This window comes from Silene latifolia, chromosome X (genome assembly GCF_048544455.1).
Source record: "Silene latifolia isolate original U9 population chromosome X, ASM4854445v1, whole genome shotgun sequence".
In the NCBI taxonomy this organism is placed as follows: Eukaryota; Viridiplantae; Streptophyta; class Magnoliopsida; order Caryophyllales; family Caryophyllaceae; genus Silene; species Silene latifolia.
The window spans coordinates 12,886,829-12,905,953 of record NC_133537.1 but is presented as its reverse complement, the minus strand read 5'-3'; the positions used below and the strand labels follow the sequence as shown (position 1 = coordinate 12,905,953).

At 44.3% G+C, this 19,125-nt stretch overlaps 1 protein-coding gene across 1 annotated transcript in view; it reads right to left on the bottom strand.

Moving 5' to 3' along the window:
* Window positions 1-346: 346 nt before the first annotated feature.
* Window positions 347-19,125, bottom strand: part of LOC141616895 (uncharacterized) — a 28,793-nt gene continuing 10,014 nt past the window's right edge. Inside the window, exons 2-4 of the mRNA XM_074434051.1 lie at window positions 899-1,051; window positions 719-811; window positions 347-624 (exon numbers count right to left, since the gene is read on the bottom strand). Coding sequence (XP_074290152.1) covers window positions 487-624; window positions 719-811; window positions 899-1,051 — 384 coding nt within the window. The 3' untranslated portion in view covers window positions 347-486. The remainder of the gene's footprint in view (window positions 625-718; window positions 812-898; window positions 1,052-19,125) is intronic.

Below are 19,125 nucleotides of genomic sequence, written 5' to 3'. Positions count from 1 at the left end.
TCATTTGCTTAATTTTTTTTTTTTTTTTTTTTTTTTCCATTTTCTAACTTACAGATTTCTCTTTTTCTTTTTTTTCGGGGGTAACCCTCCCTACCGTCCGGTCATTTCCGGCAAAATTTTTGCATTTTCACGTTCCTTTTGAGTCTCATTTTGCGCTAATTAAAGGCCCTATGTGTATATAAAATGTATGTGTTGCGTGATTTTCTATGTAAATTTCGGCAGCATGACGGCATAAACCGTTGTCTACCAAACCTGTTCAAAAGCTAACCTGCAGGTACAACCAACACAACCCAACAAAGAAAAGGCACTCGGTAGTCGTATATACAACAAAAAAAGCAAATGTACAAGCAAACTGGGGGCTTCGCCCCAAACAAGTCCAAATGTACAACTGGGGGCTTCGCCCCAAACAGGTCCAAAAATCCAAGAAAACTGGGGGCTTGCGCCCCAAAACAAGTCCAAAAATGTTCAAAATCAAAACCACGCAGACTACTGCTGTGCACCCTCCAGCTCGGCAACCCTAGCCGTAAGAGCGGCAATCTCGGCGTCCCGAAACTCGAGCTCCCTCGACAAACGAGCCGTCTCCTCCCGAGACTGGGTCAACTCTCGCTCCAGCTCACGATCAGCCTGTGGACAATAATAAATTGGCTCATGTCAATCAATCCAAACAAAACTGAAAAAATCAAAAATCAAGAAAAAAAAAAACAAATGAGGTTCATACCTGACGACCCCGACCACCGATGAGTGCCTCGATGGCGGTAGCTCGCAGCCGGTTGGCCACCCTCCATAATGCCACGAACCGAGATGGCGCGACCTGCATTTCAAAAGTAATTCTCAGCAAAATTGAACAAATTCAATCAAATGTGTTCTTACACGAAAACTATGCAAAATAGGAACTCACCCTCCGAATCAGATGCTGCCAGTCATCTAGGCCAGCATCCGTCACAGCCACGTCAAAGTCACGCAGCTCGGAGATCGTCGTCCTCCCAGTAGCGTCAGTGTACTCGAAGGTCTCGGGATACTCTGGGGGCTCGATGCCCGCCGCCTCAACCTCCTGCAAAAACAAATGGCTCTCGTTAATCGATGATCTTCCGTCGCAATTCTCGAAAAATCAAAATCCAACAAGAAGACAAAAGATACTCACCACTACTGGCCAGTACGCCAACCTTCCGTAAAGGAATGCCGAATAATCCTCGTCAGGGAGAAGAAGGTCCTCGCCACTAGCACCAGCCAAGTCCGCCTCCCTCTCAGCCTCAGAAGGCTCCCTAAACATCGTCCTAGGAGGATCGACGGGAACCGTCAACGCGCCCCGGAAGCACTGACGAGCTAACCGCTCGCCCAGATACCACACAGACCCATCGACGTCCACAACAAAGAAATGACTCGAGCTCCTAGGTCGAAGGACCTCAGCAACAAAAGGAGGCGCTCCAGCGTACTCCGCCCAAGGTCTGGGCACCCACTGCGACAATATCAAGGCAAAGGTCATTCCTATGATCAATTTAAAACAAAGTATAAGAAAGTGCGAATGAATACAAATGGGATACTCACGCTGCTCAGCTGAAGAGCGTTCACATCCCGCCGGTAGACATTGTGAGAAGAGCGCTTGCTCTTCGTCCGGCACATGACCCAATCCCTCACCACGGGTAGGTCCTCTCCAACGCTCCGTCCTCTTGGGCGCGAGGCCCTAAAGTAAGAGTACACCCACGCCCGCAAAACGAGAATAGTCAATGACGATCTTTCGATCTTTGATAAAAGAAAGGAATTTACTTTGGTCTAAAGGACGGTTCATACCTCCAACAAGAGTCTGGTCCGACAGCGGCGCCGGAGAAGTCCCCTTCTCCATCAACTCCGGACGAACCATGGCCCTCATAAAGCGGATGAGGACCGCAAAACCAGCAGTGACCCAGTCCCAACGCCCTAGGGAGCTCAGGTCAGAAAGAAAGGGGATAAGCTTCGTCGACAGCCTCTCACCCTTGTCTCCGAGGTAAATCGAAGACAAGAACCACCAAAGCCATAGACGAGCCCTCTGCTCAGCTGTACAGGGAGGAGGAGCCGTCTCCCTCCCATCGATCACCACCGAAGCCGGGGTCTTCCCCGCGAAGTAGTCTCGAACATAGGTACTGGGTACCAAACCCGGCACCGCAACAGCCTTCGGCGACAAGTTCCAGCCGATCAACCTCCTCGCCTCGGCCGAATCCGCCCTCATGCCAGTCTCCGGCCACACCATCTCCTCAGTCCCGCACGGCAGACCAGAAATCATGCCGTAGTCCTCCAAGGTGACTCCCACCTCACCAAAAGGCAGGTGAAACGTGGAAGTCGTATCCCAGAATCGATCCAAGAAAGCGCGGACCAGGCTAAGGTTGGCCCGCAACTTCCTCTTCACGATGTCCCTCCAGACCTGAACCAGAGGACCGAACGCTCCACGCTCGATCATGGCTCTCTCCTCCTCCGACAGCCGCTCGTAGTGCTCCATCGCTGTCGTATACCCCGAGAATGACCGGATGTTCCCGGCCTCCTATTATGATTTGAAACAAAGCTATCTTTAGTTTTGAGTAAATTTGAAAGAAATTTGAACAAAAATAGAAAAGGATAGGTAATGAGTTAGGGAATTCCTATTTACCAAGCTCTTCACCGTCCTGTAAGACAAGTGACCCTCTGCAGCCCACACAAGGTGCCTACTCTCCCAGGTCTCAGCCCACGCAGGAGCACCTCTCAGCTGACGACCTCCTCGGCCGAGGTGGGCCCGTCGCGGAATCTCCTCCTCCTCAGCAGCCTCCTCCTCGGGAACCTCGTCCGCAGCAGCCATCACCGCAGCGGTGAAGGCCTGCTCCAAAGCCTCCTCAACAACAGCGGCGTCTATGTCCATGGGATCTCTCCCAGAAGTAGAAGCATCGTCACCTGCAAACATTAAAGCAAATCCAGGCCGCGTCCCATGACGACAAGCCTTTGTTAAGAAGTTTTCGAGCCTTCAAGGCCCCGGGAATTCCCCATTTCTGGCCATCCTTGGCCATATTCCCACCAATTCAATCACTCATGTGATGAACTGAGTCAAGTCAAGTCCGAGTCAAAGCCTAGTCTCGGGTTCGAGCCGAAAATTCGGCAGCATTTCGCTGTAATGGCGTTTATGCCCTAAAAAGTGTCCTGAAAAGTTGTCACAAACCAAAATTCCAAGATGGTAGAAAGTTTACCCATCATCCAAGGGTCCCAAATATCAAGTTTCATCACAAATGGGCAATCCTAAGGCCATTTTCGAAGCCATTTACGATCTAGCTGTGAAACCGTCTCAAAATTCGCTCAAGGGCTCAAAACTCGATGAAAATTCAAAGTAAATACATGGTTATGTTCCTAACATTACCTATTATCCATTTCTAGCATCAATTTGGCAAGACAAATCCATTTGGGGGAAAAGCCCCAAATTTTCGATCAAAAGGGTCGAAAACCCTAATGTTCGCGGCTCAAAATTCAACAAATATGGAAGATTAATGCAAGATTAAAGCACATACCTCGATTAGTCATATTTTAAGCAAGCTTTTGAATCCAACCTCGACGAAAATGGTGAAGATTTGAGAGAGAATGGAGTGATTTATGTTTCGAATAAAATGAACATAAACCTTCTGATTTCGCGTTTTTACGCAGAATTGCCAAATTGAACAGACGCGGCAGTGTGCGCCTCTTCCAAGAGACGCGCTCTTCTTGCGCCTCTTCCTTTTGTTCCCTCCTTGCGGGTTTTCAAAAATCCGTTATGAGTTCGTTATTCGTGGGCCCATCTTTGGTGCGCCTCTTCTTCAATGCTATTATGTTCTTTTGGTCCGTTTCGACGATTTTCTTTCGTTCCGCCCACGTTTTATCCAACAGCCGGCGATTTTCGCAAGATATTGTCCGAATTCATTTTATCCCGCGCAGCAGTATTTCGCAGTATTGCTCAATTTTTATGTCCAGCGCAGTAGTATTTTGCAGTACTGCTCATTCAAGACTTTCTTTCTGCGACGATCAAGATGTTCCTAGTCGTCTATCCCCAGCGCAGTAGTATTTTGCAGTACTGCTCATTCAAGGTTTCCCCCACGACGATCAAGATGTTCCTAGTCGTCGGCATATTCTCCAACCCCGAGTCCGCTTGAGGCCAACGCAAGCAGATTCAACCTCCAGATTTCGCCAGAGTTCGCTTGAGACCGACGCAAGCGGATCCCCAGCAGTTTCTACCGACGTCCTGCTGTTTTCAATATATCTCTTGTTCCCCGCGAAGTTCGATTAAATCTCAGGTATGGTCGCTTCTTATGGCTGGCGAGCCTCCTTACGTAGTCTAATGGACTTTAAACGACCCTCCCCGATAGTCGACAGACTCTAAAATGTTCCCGACGATAGGTCCTTGGCTCAGAACCCCTTGAGCCGCCTCGCGTCGCCATAGTCGTCAGGTTGTAATCTTCGATTGACCTGATGGCTATACTTTGACTTTCGCCTTGTCCAAGCCTCGGTCAAAGTGGGGGCTCAGAGACACCTCGTTTACGCACCCCTCGCAAGCCACCCGGTGATGATTGGGCCGCATGTTTGATACGCGGCGATTAGTGACAGATTAAATAAGATTATCGTCAAGTGATTGCTCAAATATTAATGTCAACCTCTTAGTTGTCATCTACGTGCCGATACGGTCGTTTTGGCGATAATTAGAGTACATTCGAGTCCGGTCAAAAACCGTCTCCATTTTCTCGATAGCCGTTAAATCCCGAGTCGAATGTTCGAATGTTCCGATATTTCTATTCCATATTTCTCAAATTTTATCTTTTGGCAAATAATATCCCGTAATATTCAAAAGATAATCGAATTATTTCCGTCCTACCATAACTCAAACGCGGAAATCTTTCTTAAACAGAGGAAACCTCACGGGAATAGACGCAAGGCAGTCTGCGCCTCTTCCAAGAGACGCAGTGGCTGCTGCGCCTCTTCCCAGGCCCTTCTTTGCATGATTTACGTATCTTTTTTATATCTTTCCGAGATTCACTTCCAAAGAGTCTCCGAAACCCTATTCCTTCACGTGATTAGTATAAATAGGAGCTTTCGTTCCTCATATTTCTCACGCGAGTGTCCGCCCTTCTCTTCTCCCTTTGCATTCTAGACTTCGTTCTTACTAATTGGCGCCTACGTGCTTGGACTTCCGACCACGTAAGCTCGGATCTTTCCGGGTACCAGCCTCTCCGTTGCATGACCGACCAATTTGACCACTACACTCAATCAATCTAATCAACTTGTTAAATCGTTTTCCTCTTACGAGGGCATTCTCTTTCCTTGCATTTCGCGTCGAGCATCACTAATCGATCTTCTTAGTTCTTCTCGTTCCGTCAACATGTAAGTCTGAGGGTGTATTAATCTCTCTTTTATTTATTGTATTTTTATTATTGTATAACAATTGTAAGGTTTGTGTCGAAAACACCATTTAAAACCGATTTCTAAAACCGTCTTTAAAACCTTTTTTTGCGGATTTCCAGTAGACAGACGTCGAGAAAAGACGCAGCAACCGCTGCGCCTCTTCGAAGGAGCGCAGCACCTGCTGCGCCTCTTCGTGAGGCTGCCGCAGTTCCTGCTTCTTTTCTTCTTCCTCCGTCCTCTGTAGTTCGTCTCAAATTTATTTCTTTTGTTTTGTTCGTCTGTTAATTCTCTCACATGATAGCATATAATTCATATGTATATTATCCATCATCATTAACATGTTTAATTCGTCATAAATCCGACTCAAATCCCTAATAATCAATATTTGCGGGTTTTCGTCATTAAATTCAATTCGGGTTTTAGAAGTTCAATTCGTTCATATTGAGTTTCTGGGATTCATTGTTGATATATTTTCACCTGCTTGTTCAATAATTCGTCAATTCATCATGTTTAGTTTATTAATTCGTTTAGTTAGTTAGTTTAATTAATCATTCATTAATATCGACCCTTCACATAATTAATCCGTCTTATTTCCGTCTCATCCATGTTTTACTGTTTTATGACCTCAATCATATGTAAATAATTCATTAACCACTTTCATCCGAGTCTAATATCGTAATCAATCCCTAAAATTAACAATTAACATTAACGATTTGCAGTTCCGGCTTCACAGCCAGAACTCACCCTTGGAACAGACGCAGCAACTGCTGCGCCTCTTCCAAAGGGCGCAGTGCCTGCTGCGCCTGTTCCAGGGTGAATTCTGTCCCTGAACTCCTTTTCTGCCTTGACCTAGTTTAATTAGTAAGCGTATTAACTAACTATTAGTCGTATTATCACCTTCTGACTTGTTCGTATTTCTTTGTTTTTATTCTTTTATTCTTTTTTATCAAATCATCCGTTTTAGCGGTATTTTCGACACAAATCGCCTGTTCCCTTGTAATTAATGTAATTTCAATCATTGTAATTTATTATTATTGTATTTTGTATCATTTGTATGTTTTCACATGTAAATCGATCTTAAATTCCAACTTCGACATTAATTGTATGCTAAATTACATGTCAACCGACTTAGTCTAATTCTCACATGCTAGGATTAAAACAATGGATGTTGCATTGCATGCATATGGCCGACGGTATATCAAGTACGAATAAACTCCCTAATCATTAGTAGAGGCCGCTATCGAGGCGGGCGGGATTAGGTGTTCGATCAAAAGAGCTTCCTAATACGTACCCTCACCCCTTACTCCAGATCTCCGTGAGCACCCGTGTTCATTGGCATCCGCGAGAGTCATTCTAGACATAGAATGCTAAGGGTAATGATTGCTTAGTGTTCATGTCACTACTTTGTGTCTTGACATGACACGAGGTATTCGAACGGTTCCAATTTCCCATAAAAATTGGTGGCGACTCCATACAAAATGCAAACGCTTGTTTTCGAGCCCCTTCACCAAGCGCCCCCGTGGGCGGCCCGCTGTCCACACCATGGCCGTGCTTGTAGTAGTGTGATGTTTAGGAGTTCGAGAGTTTTGATAGTGGCATGATGATGTTTATGAGTGTAAGTAAACTTCGAGGACGAAGTTCCTTTTAAGGGTGGTAGAATGTAACATTCCGTTTGATGTTTATCTAGTTGGTAGAGTTGGTGTTAAGAGTTCATGGTTTCATGTTCTGTAAGTTGAGGTTTTGTTTTGAGTTCTTAGTAGCTTTGTTGCGTCTTGACCGAGTTAGTATGTTTGTTTTTATGTATGGGTTGAACTTCGGGGACGAAGTTCTTTTTAAGGAGGGAAGACTGTAATACTCCGTATTTATGAGTCTTTGGGTACTCTATCGAGTAGGCCTTACTCTGTCGAGTAAGGGTGAGTTGCGTTTTAAAATAGTTTCTGACCTGTTGGGTACTCGATCGAGTAACTAGGATACTCGATCGAGTAAGGGGGCACTCGATCGAGTACCTTAGCTACTCGATTGAGTAGCTCGGTTAGCGGGTGATAATTCGACGGGTTTTATTAATAACACGGATTAATATATAAATCTTTCCGTCACTTTCATAATACACTTTTACAAACCTAATAACATTAAAAGGGAGATTCAAGTTACGTTCTTCGCATTCATCCGTGTTGTTGACAAATCCCGGAGCTTGAGAGGTCGGATTCCATCGTTCTTTATACCTTTGTGATCCTTGCGTCGAGGGTAAGATCTACATACCAATTTTATAGTATTTCGTCAAGTTTCGTTAAACCCTAATTTTGGGATTGGGGGTTTTGTGTTAGTTTTGTGATTGTTAGTAATTATGTGATTATAAGTTAGGAGGAGGATTCGTAGAAAAGGATTTGTGATACAGCTGTTGAGACCGTCTGATTGTGTTGCTGTTCTAAGTAGGATTTCCTACTCAGTATTAGTCCCATAATGGGATATTGGTTGATGTGTTGTGTTTGGTTGTTTGATATAGTAATTGTATTGTGATTGTGGTTGTGATCGTTGTCTATGGTTCGCGAGGCGTGGCCTCGGCTGAGTGGGGTCACTTGCGGGAGTGGCTTCACGCCCTAGTTTCGCCTTCTGTGGAACCCGCCACAGAAGGGATGTGCACATTAATGGACATGGTTATCGCTCACTATGTGGAGCGGGGATTTGGTGGGTACGGTTGCGGTCCCCCATCGGCGGGTGGTCCAAAGGACGATCGGTGATTGAGATTGTTGGAATTGGTGTGGTTGTGTGTGACGGTTAAGTCGTCTTTTATCTTATTGTTGATATATATTGAGTTGTGTGATTAGTAATCGACCTCGTTTAAATGTTTTAAAAACTGTGGTGATCCATTCGGGAGTGGTGAGCAGTTATTGAGCAGTATGATATGACGCGTATGGGATAGCCGGATGAGTCATCACGTGGCTTAGAAGTCTTCCATTTGTGTGTCGATCGATGTTTTATAGTTTTGATAGTTTTAGCAGTAGACCGTCTGAGGATCTTGTATTTTCTTTTTATCAGTTTGGAATTGCTATGTAATCACTTTAAACTTTATTTACTTTTAAAGTTGTTTCGTTATTGTCTTATGAATATCATGCCTCGGGTAACCGAGATGGTAATGTCTTCATACCTGAGTGGTCCTGGTAAGGCACTTGGAGTATGGGGGTGTTACATGCGCCCTCTCGAACAGGCGAAGCAGAGCTGCGCCCTCTGGAACAGGCGCAGCAGTTGCTGCGTCTGTTCCAATGGTGAGTTCTGGCTGTGAAGCCGGAACTGCAAATCGTTAATGTTAATTGGTGAATTTAAGGATCAATTATGATATTCGACTCGGATGGAAGTGATTTAACAGATTAATTACATGCAAATGAGTCATAAAAGCAATAAAACATGGATGAGACGAACGTAAACGAATTAATTACATGAATGAAAGATTGATTAGTGACATAGGTGAACTAAATAGGTTAAATATGACAAATTAATGACGAATTAATGACGAATAGACAGATGGAAATATATCAAAGGTCGAATTCCAGAAACTCAATATGAAAGAATTGAATCTCTACAACCCGGATTGATTTTAATGACGAAAACCCGCAAATATTGGATTACTTGGGATTTAAGTCGGGATTTAATGATGAATTATACGTATTAATGATGATAAATAATATATATGTGAAATTATTGTGCTATTATGTCAAAGAATTGAAGAACAAACGAAAACAAATAACGAACGACGAATTGACAGAGGACGAAGGAAGAAGAAAGGAAGCGAGAATCTGGCGGCTTCACGAAGAGGCGCGAGAGGTGCTGCGTCCTTCAAGAGGCGCGGCGATTGCTGCGTCCTTTCTCGACGGCCATCTTCTGGTAATCCGTAAAAAGGGTTTCAAAGCGTGGTTTTATAAATCGGTTTTAAGAAGTATTTTCGACATAAACCTTACATTAATGATACAAAAAGTAAATAACAATAAATAAAGAAGGATTTACACCCTCAGACTTACACGTTTGACGAAAGGAGATGAACTAAGTTTATGATTAGTGATGCTCAACTCGAATGTAACGAAAGTGCCCTCGTAAGAGGAAAACGATTAAGAATAATTAAGTTGATTGATGTGGAGTTGGTCAAATTGGTCGGTCATGCAAACGAGGCTGGTACTCAGAAGGATCCGAGCTTACGTGGTCGAATGTTCAAGCACGTAGACGCCAAAAAGTAAAAACGTGGTCTAGAATGCAAAGAGAGAAGAGAAGGGCGGACACTCGCGTGAGAAATATGAGGAGCGAAGCCTCCTATTTATACTAATCACGTGAAGGAATAAGGTTTTCGGAGAAACTTTGGAAGTGAATCTCGAAAAGATATGAAAAGATACGCAAAATACGCAGAAAGGACTGGGAAGAGGCGCGCGATCAACTGCGTCTCTTGGAAGAGGCGCAAAGACTCGCTGCGTGCGTGTTCCCAGTGGTTTCCTCCTGCGGAAGAAAGATTTCCGTGTTTGGTTTATGGAATAACGGATTAATCTTATTTTCCTTAATATTTTGTATGAATATTACGGGAAATTCTTTACCAAAGAATAAAAGATTGTGAAAGATTTATAAAATATGGAATAGAAATATCCGGAATATTCCAGAACATTCTGACTCGGGATTTAGCAGTTATCAGAAAATGAAGACGGTTTTAGGCCCGGACTCCAAATGTACTCTAATTACTGTCAAAACGACCGTATCGGCGCGTAGATGACAATTAAGAGGTAGACATCAATGTTTGAGCAATCACTTGACGATAAACTTACGAATTGTCACAAATCGTTCCGCGTACCAAACATGCGGCCCAATCATCACCGGGTGGTTTGCGGGAGGTGCAGAAATGAGGTATCTACAGAGCCCCTACTTTGACTGAGGCTTGGACAAGGCGAAAGTCAAAGTATAGCCATCAGGTCAATCGAAGATTACAACCTGGCGACTATGACGACGCGAGGCGGTTCAAGGGGTCTGAACCAAGGACCTGTCGTCGGGAACATTTTAGAGTCTGTCGACTATCGGGGAGGGTCGTTTAAAGTCCATTAGACTACGTAAGGAGGCTCGCCAGCCATAAGAAGAGACCATACCTGAAACTTCTTGAGAGACGTTTCCGGAGGTGCATAGGAGCTAGGGGTAAGCGTAGGAGCTAAGGTTAAGACCTAAAAGATAAGTAAGGACTGTGCTAGGGTGTGGGACCCTAAAGGAAAGCATCAATGGGAAGGAGGCCCAAAATATAATTTCAAACTAAGGGGTAACTAAGGCTTGAGTGTTAGAACCCTGCCGGTCTGGGAACCTCTGGAGAACGACACCTTTATCGCACTCCGTGGGGAAACAGGAAATATTGTGGGTAGCAGGACACAGGCGGGAACTGCTGGGAGAAATCTGCTTGGGTCGTCTTCAAACAAACTTCAGAATAACTCGAGAAGGACAATTGTATGTCGCGAACTCACGTTGGGGAAAACCTTATCAGGAATTTATCTACATGTCTCGAGAGGGATTGTCTATCCGCTTACTCTCGCTGGGGGAATATAATGAAGGCGTGTCGAAACACCTGTCAAAGAATACCTGCTCGTTGTGACAAGCAAGGTCTTGGAAGCAATAAATAATGTATAACAGTCTGTAGTTGGCTTAGAAATGCGGGTCTGCACGAAGAATTATCGTCAAACGGACCGAAAAATATAAAATAGCATCGGGGAAGAGGCGCACCAAAGATGGCCCCACAAATAACGAACTCATAACGAATTTTTGAAAATTCGTATGAAGGGAAGCTAAGGAAGAGGCGCAGCAAGAGCTGCGTCTCTTGGAAGAGACGCAACACCTGCTGCGTCTATTCCTGGAGGTGTCTTTTCTGCGTAAAAACGCGATGAAACAGGGAGTTCACCTCATTTGTTTCGAAACACAATTCATCAATTTCTCTCTCAAACTTCAACCATTTCCGCCAAAATTTGATCCAAAAGCTTGCATTCGCCATGACTAATTGAGGTATGTATATCATTCTTGCATTAATCTTCTATAATGGACGAATTGGATCGACAAAATTTAGGGTTTTCAACCCTAAAATGTCGAAAATTTGGGGCTTTTCCCCCAAATGATCTTGCCTTGTAAAATTGACCATGTAAATGGCTAACTTGTAGTATAAGGATTATAACCATGTATTTGTTTCGAATTTTGATGAGTTTTGAGCATTTGAGTGAAATTGAGACGGTTTCACAGCTAAATCGTAAATTGCTTCGAAAATGGCCTTTGGCTTGCCCATTTGTGATGAAAATTGACATTTGGAATCCTTGAATGATGGGTAAACTTCTTACCATCTCGGAATTTTGGTTTGTGACGGCTTTTTCAGGACACTTTTCTAGGGCATAATCGTCGTTATAACGAAATGCTGCCGAAATTTCGACTCGAAACCATGACTAGGCTTCAACTTAGGCTTGACTTAACCCAAATTACCACATGAGTGATCGGGTTTGTGGGAATACGGCCAAATATGGCGAGAAAAGAGCGACTTCGGGCTTCTAAAAACTCGGAAATCCCCTAATCAAGGCTTGTCGTCACTTGACGCGGCCTAAATATGCCTTAATTTTGTAGGTGACGAGGCTTCTACTTCTGGGAGAGCTCCCATGGAGATAGACACTGCTGTTGACGCTTCTCGTGCTCTCGAGGAGGCTTTTGCTTGCGCTAGGGCGGCCGGGAGGTTGCGAGACGAGATCCTCGAGGAGGAGGTTGCTGAGAAGGAGGAGGCCCCAAGACGGGCCAACGTGGGGCGAGGAGGTCGCCAGCTGAGGGGAGCACCTGCGTGGGCTGAGACCTGGGACAGCAGGCACTTGCTTTGGGCTGCGGAGGGTCACCTGTCCTATAGGATGGTGAAGAGCTTGGTAACCTTGAATTCATTACTCATCACTCATATTCTTTCGTTTCATTTGCTCCAATTTCTTTTCCAATTTCATTCAAACTAAAGATAGCTTTTGTTTCAAATCACAATAGGAGGCTGGGAACATCAGATCGTTCTCGGGCTGCACGACGGCTATGGAGTGCTACGAGAGGCTGTCGGCGGAGGAGCGGGCCATGATCGAGCGGGGAGCGTTCGGCGCCCTGGTGCAGGCTTGGAGGAGTGGCAACATCTGATTTGGAGAGCCGCTAATTTGTATGATTTTTGTGTAAGAACACGTTTGATTGAACTTATCCAATTATTAAGAACTTCTTTTTTTGAAAATGCAGGTTGCGCCGTCCCGGTTTGTGGCGTTATGGAGGGTGGCCAACCGGCTGCGAGCTACTGCCGTCGAGGCACTTGTCGGCAGTCGAGGTCGTCAGGTATGAACCTTTCGTCATTTTTAAATTTTCTTATTTTCTTATGATTGTTTGAAATGATTGACACGAGCCAATTTTGTTACTTGCAGAGGGAGCGTGAGCTGTAGCGAGAGCTTGCCCAGTCTCGGGAGGAGACAGCTCGTTTGCTGAGGGAGCTCGAGGTTCGCGACGTCGAGGTTGATGCTCTCGAGGCGAGAGTTGCGGAGTTAGGCGGCGACCAGTAATAGCTTTGTTGTTGTTTGTTTTTGTTGGCTGTATCTTGCACATTTGTACATTTTAGGACCTACATTTTGGACATTTTGGATTTTGCTTGGGACTCGAGCCCCCAGTTTGTTGTACATATCCCTTTTTTGGTTGTATATGATGGCCTGAGTGCCTTTGCTGCTGGGTTGTGTTGCTTGTACCTGCAGGTTAGCTTTGAACAGGTTTGGTAGATGATGGTTTACGCCGTCATGCTGCCGAAATTTACATAGAAGTTCACGTAAAACATACATTTGATGATGTATGGCCTAAATTAGCGCAAAACGACTGACTCAAAAGTGCAAAACATGCAAAGAAATGCAAAAGATGCAAAAAAATTTGCCGGAAATGACCGGACGGTAGGGAGGGTTACCCCCAAAAAAATGAAAAAAAATAGAAATCTATAAGTTAGAAATGTAACGTGGGACGGGAGCGAAATGATTCCCGAAAAAAGAAATAAATAAAAAGAAGCACATAAGTTTGATTTCCTAAAAAGGAAGAAAATAGAAAGAAATATGTAAGTGTGTTAAAATGACGAAAAAAGCTGATATTGCCTCGAAATGCGCATCCGCGAAATTAGGAAACACGAACTATGGTAATTTTCACGTATTTACCAAAATAATAACCCGTATGAATAGGAAATTATTCGTTAAGGAATTTAGGAAAGATCCAAAGCGGAAATTCACATAAACAAAGCTGAGGAAGAGGCGCAGCAGGAGCTGCGTCCCTTTGAAGAGGCGCAACAGGTGTTGCGCCTGTTCCCCGGTGTTTCCGTCCTGGCGGATTTTAGGAAACAGATTTTAGTATAAATAGAGACGTCGATAGAGGTTTTATTCACACAATTCTTCCGTCTCTTCCTCGTCTTATTACATAAAGTCCTCAAAATAATCCTTCATCATGAATACTTTAGAGATTCGTCTAAAAGAGTGGACCAACGAGTTTTCCAACATGGAGAAACACGACATGGGTGCTTATAATCTTGGATCATTGTTGAGCTTGAAGCTTTATCAAGGTGGTCAAACCATTCCTAGATGCTTGTCTTGATTATTGGGACCTGAATTATCATGTTTTTGCTTTCCCCGGAGGTGACATTTGCCCGTTTCCTGAAGAAATTGCCGCGATCGGTGGGTGGGACCCAGAACACTTGCCTGCTATTCCTTCTACTTCACAAGGGTATAAGAATAAATTTAGAGACTTGCTTGGATTGACAAGAATTGAGGTGGACCGTCTAGTGACCTCGAAAGGAGTGCGAATATTGGACTTTATTGACCGATTCATTAACAAGGCCGACCCCACCGTCTCTTATGTTTCCAGGCGAAGGGCTTTTGGGTTTTGCTTGTTACATGTATATGTCCTTCAAGGGCATGTTGATGAGGATTTGAGAGGTGATCCCCGTCTCCTGGGCCTAGTTGAACAAATGAAACTGCGCAGGAGCCCAGCCTGTTTATGCTTAGGAGAGATCTTATTGGGTTTGGATAACAGGAAAGCCAATCGCGACCTACCTTATTTGGGAAGTCCCGTTATTCTGCAGGTAAAAGAACACTTTTCTTTTTCTCTCTTTCTTTTTTCTTTCTTTTTGTTTCGTTTTTTTTTTTCCCGTCGTTTTTTTTTTCTAATACCCGCTTTTGGTAGGTCTGGCTTATGGAGCGCCTTCGATTGATCGAGTCCCCAGTTCATGTTCCTTCTTATCATGCTCGCTCGATTGCAATGAGGATAAGGTTTTACATGGTGGACTTCACTCGGGTCTGCAATTACTGGGAAAACAAACTGAAGAGTGACGATGGCCCCTTGATTAGATGGGTTGTACCGTGGTGGCATCTCAAATCTGTCACTGGAGTATCTTCCTTGGATCCTACCCGATCCGTGCGCATCCCGGCTTGGAATTCATGGTATGCATCTTCCGGAGAGGTTGATGAGACAGGTTGGACTGAAGCGAGATGATCCCGAAGCTTGACACTCGTCCCCAGATCGCTAGTAGCGCTTACTACTGGGAGCTGAAGGGAGTGGGCCATTAAATGGGCTCAAAGGAACGTGTGGTTCTTGAACTCTTCTGTTAGTGCCTTATGGGTGTCGGACTCTTATCTGCGGTGGAGGAAAGCCACTACTCCAGAGGAGCGTGAGAGATTGAGGAAGCGCGAGCCCGTTGACTACAAGGTGCGCGAAGTGGAAAAAGGAGAAAGAGAAGCATCTGACTGAGGGAGAGGAAGAAGCCGGGTTTCGAGTTGTTCATCCTTCAAAGAAACCGAAGACCTCTCCTGTCGTGGACAAAGTGATTGGCAAGAATGGGAAGGCTAGGCCTCGAGAAAGACCGTTGGTGATTAGGTCCGAAGTGGCGCAGGAGCGTCCGGCTCGAGGTCGTGACAAGAAATATAACAAAAATGACAAGGGCAAATGGAAGATGGAGGAATAGCCCAAGTCTTTATTATTATTTATTATTATTATTATTGTAATAAGAAGGTGGGGTTTTAGAATCCTAGCCTATTTTTATTTTTGTTTTAGCATTATTATTATTATTATGTAACGTATTATTATTATTATAAATGAATGAAATAAAAGAGGTTAATTGGTTATGAAACCGTTGTGATTTTCTATTTATTATTCTTGTCGAATTCCAAATGCAATTGCAGATGTCCTTCTATTTACATTTTGAAATTAATGGGTTGTATCATGTGAAGGATTGCCTACGTATTCATTTAAAAATAAAATCAAACCCTTGCGCGTAGTTCGAGTAAATGTAAAAGAATAATTATTCTAAGCAAGAGCTTGTAATGAACTTAGAAGATAAGCATGAGTTTTTTACTTACTCTTAAGGTGCAATTTAGTTTATTTGATGATATGAGGATGACAAATTGTCAAAATGCAAGAGCAGAGTGACATTAACTTATTTCAGCTTAGCCGGGGGCCGTTTATTTAGTGCCACAAGAGCGGCACGTGAGGTTACGCGAGGCGCGTTTTATTCTAGGCATAATACCGCTTTAGTTGGTCAAGGTTTATCGGGTTGACAAATTCATTCCCATCTAGGTCTGTGATTCTAACCGCACTCCCTGGAAGTATGGACTTGACTAGAAATGGCCCAGCCCAATTAGGTTTGAATTTTCCCCGTGGATCGACAGGTAAAAGAGCTCTAACCGACCTGAGTACCAAATCTCCTTCCTTGATGTTCCTTGGCTTGACCCTTTTGTTGAAGGCTCGTTTGCTACGTGCTTTATATGTTTGGACATTATGTAAGGCGCGTAGCCTACGTTCATCCAGGATGATGAGTTCTTCGTATCTATCCCTCTTCTAATCGGCTTCCGGGATTTGACTTTCGAGTAAGATACGCAATGATAGTATTTCTAACTCGACTGGCTGTACAGCTTCCATGCCGTAGGTCAAATAGAAAGGGGTGGCCCCAGTGGGCGTCCTAACTGATGTGCAATATCCCCACAAAGCAAAGGGTATTTTGCTTGGCCAATCTCGATAGTTGTCAATCATTTTCTTGAGAATTGTGACAACGTTCTTGTTTGCCGCCTCTACCGCGCCATTAGTTTGTGGTCTATATGGCGAAGAGTGGTGATGCCTAATTTTGTACTTGACTAGAAATTGCTCAGTCTCGGCTTGGAAATGTGATCCATTATCACTAATGATCTCATGTGGGCAACCGTATCGACAGATGATGTTGTTTTGTATGAACCTTGCCACGTTTTTAGCTGTGAGACTAGTGTAGGAAGCTGCTTCTACCCATTTGGTGAAATAGCCGATTGCCACCAATATGAAACAGTGACCTCCTGTTCCGGCCGGAGTTGTCTTCTCGATTATATCAATTCCCCAGGCATAAAATGGCCAAGGAGATGTCATCGTATAGAGCAATGAAGGAGGGACATGCTGTACATTCCCGAAGATTTGGCAGTTGTGGCAATGTCTTACGTATTTGATGCAATCGGATTCCATTGTGGTCTAATAATACCCCAAACGTGTGATTTTCTTCGCCATCATGGGCCCACTCATGTGAGGACCGCATTCTCCATCATGAACTTCTTCCATTACTTTCCACGCCTGTGAATGATCGAGACAACGTAGGATTACACCAAGAGGTGTTCTTTTGTATAACTCTCATTGCATGAGAACGTATTGGGAAGCTAGTAGGCGTATAACGCGTTGTCCCCTTTTGTCCATATCCGGTGGATAGGTACCGTTGAGTTTGAAATTTAGGATTGCTTGGAACCAAGGCTCCTCTGTGATTTCCTCTTCATCGGTGATTTGGTGGACATAAGCTGGCTCTGATCGTCGTTCGATACACAAAGGCATTTCTACCATGTCATCTGGCATATTAATCAAAGATGCGAGTTTTGCAAGAGCATCCGCAAATAAATTTTCTTCCCGAGGTAGGTGTAGATAGGTCACGTGATCAAAGAATTGGGCGACTTGGTCTATTCTGGCTTGATAAGGTGCTAAGCTTTCACTTCGGATTTTCCAAGATCCCGTAACTTGATTGATGATCAGGGACGAATCTCCATGCACTCGGAGGTTTTTAATGCCTAAGCTTACTACCGCCTGTAGTCCAATGAGACAAGTTTCGTATTCTGCAGCATTGTTCGTCACCTCGAAGTCGAGTTTGACAGAGATCGGTGTATGCTCACCTTCAGGAGAAATGAGTAACACTCCTATTCCAAATCCTCTTAAGTTTGATGCTCCATCAAAGTAGAGGTCCCAGGAGTCCACATCGGTTTGGAGTATATCCTCGTCTGGAAATGACCACGTATCTATTGTTTGTGCATCATTGATGGGGTTTTCTGCAAAGAATTCGGCAACGGCGCGCCCTTTTATAACTTTCAGGGGCACGTATTTGAGATCGAACTCTGAGAGCATCAATGTCCATCTTGCTAATCGTCCGTTGAGGACGGGTTTCTCGAAGAGGTATTTGACCGGATCCATTTTGGAGTATATTTTGACGGAGTATCTAAGCATGTAATGGCGTAGCTTCTTCGTTGCCCACACAAGAGCGAGGCATGTCTTTTCGAGTTGTGAGTATTTGCACTCGTACTTCAAGAACTTCTTACTAAGGTAGTAGATAGCCCTTTCCTCTATTCCTATGGTTTGAGCTAGCATGGCGCCCATGGCTGTTTCGGTCACTGTGAGATATAAACCAAGAGGTTGATCTCGTTGAGGTGGCATGAGCACGGGTGGTTTAGCTAATATCTCCTTGATTCGGTCGAACGCCTTTTGACAGTCATCATCCCACATGGTGTGATCTGTTTTCTTGAGCTTTTTGAAGATAGGTTCACAGATCATGGTGAGTTTTGATATGAATCGACTTATATATTGCACTTTTCCCAGGAATCCTCTGACTTCTTTCTCCGTTTGAGGTTGCGGCATTTTGATAAGAGCTTTGATTTTGGAAGGGTCTATTTCTATACCTCGTTGGCTAACGACGTATCCCAGGAGTTTGCCAGATGTTACTCCGAATGCGCACTTCTGAGGATTGAGCCTCATGTTGTACTTTCGTAGCCTTAAGAAGAATTTGCGAAGGTTCGCAATATGACCCTCTCTATCCTTGGATTTGACAATCATGTCGTCTACGTACACCTCAACTTCTTTGTGCATCATGTCATGTAGGAGTGTGGTTGCGGTGCGTTGATATGTAGCTCCGGCATTGATTAACCCAAACGGCATAACCGTATAGCAATAGGTTCCCCATTGAGTGACAAAGGCGGTCTTATGCATGTCTTCTATGGCCATCTTGATTTGGTTGTAACCCGCGTACCCATCCATGAAGGATAGTAACGCGTGATTTGCGGTATTGTCCACCAATATGTCGATATGTGGTAGAGGAAAGTCATCTTTAGGACTTGCTTTGTTTAAGTCTCTAAAATCAACACAAACACGGATTCTCCCATCCTTTTTGGGTACGGGTACTATGTTGGCTACCCAGTCAGAGTACTCGGAAACTTTGATGAACCCGGCTTTGAATTGCTTATCGACTTCTTCCTTAATCTTGAGAGCCCATTCTGTCCTCATTCGACGAAGCTTCTGTTTTACGGGCTTGAAACCTGGCTTAATTGGGATTCTATGTTCGGCGATATCCTTGTCGATTCCGGGCATGTCTTTGTAAGACCAAGCGAAAACGTCTTTAAACTCGTGTAGGAGGTCTATGAAACTGGCCCTTTCGGTGGGGTTCAGGGTTGTCCCTATCCTAAGTTCTTGGGGTTCTAGTTC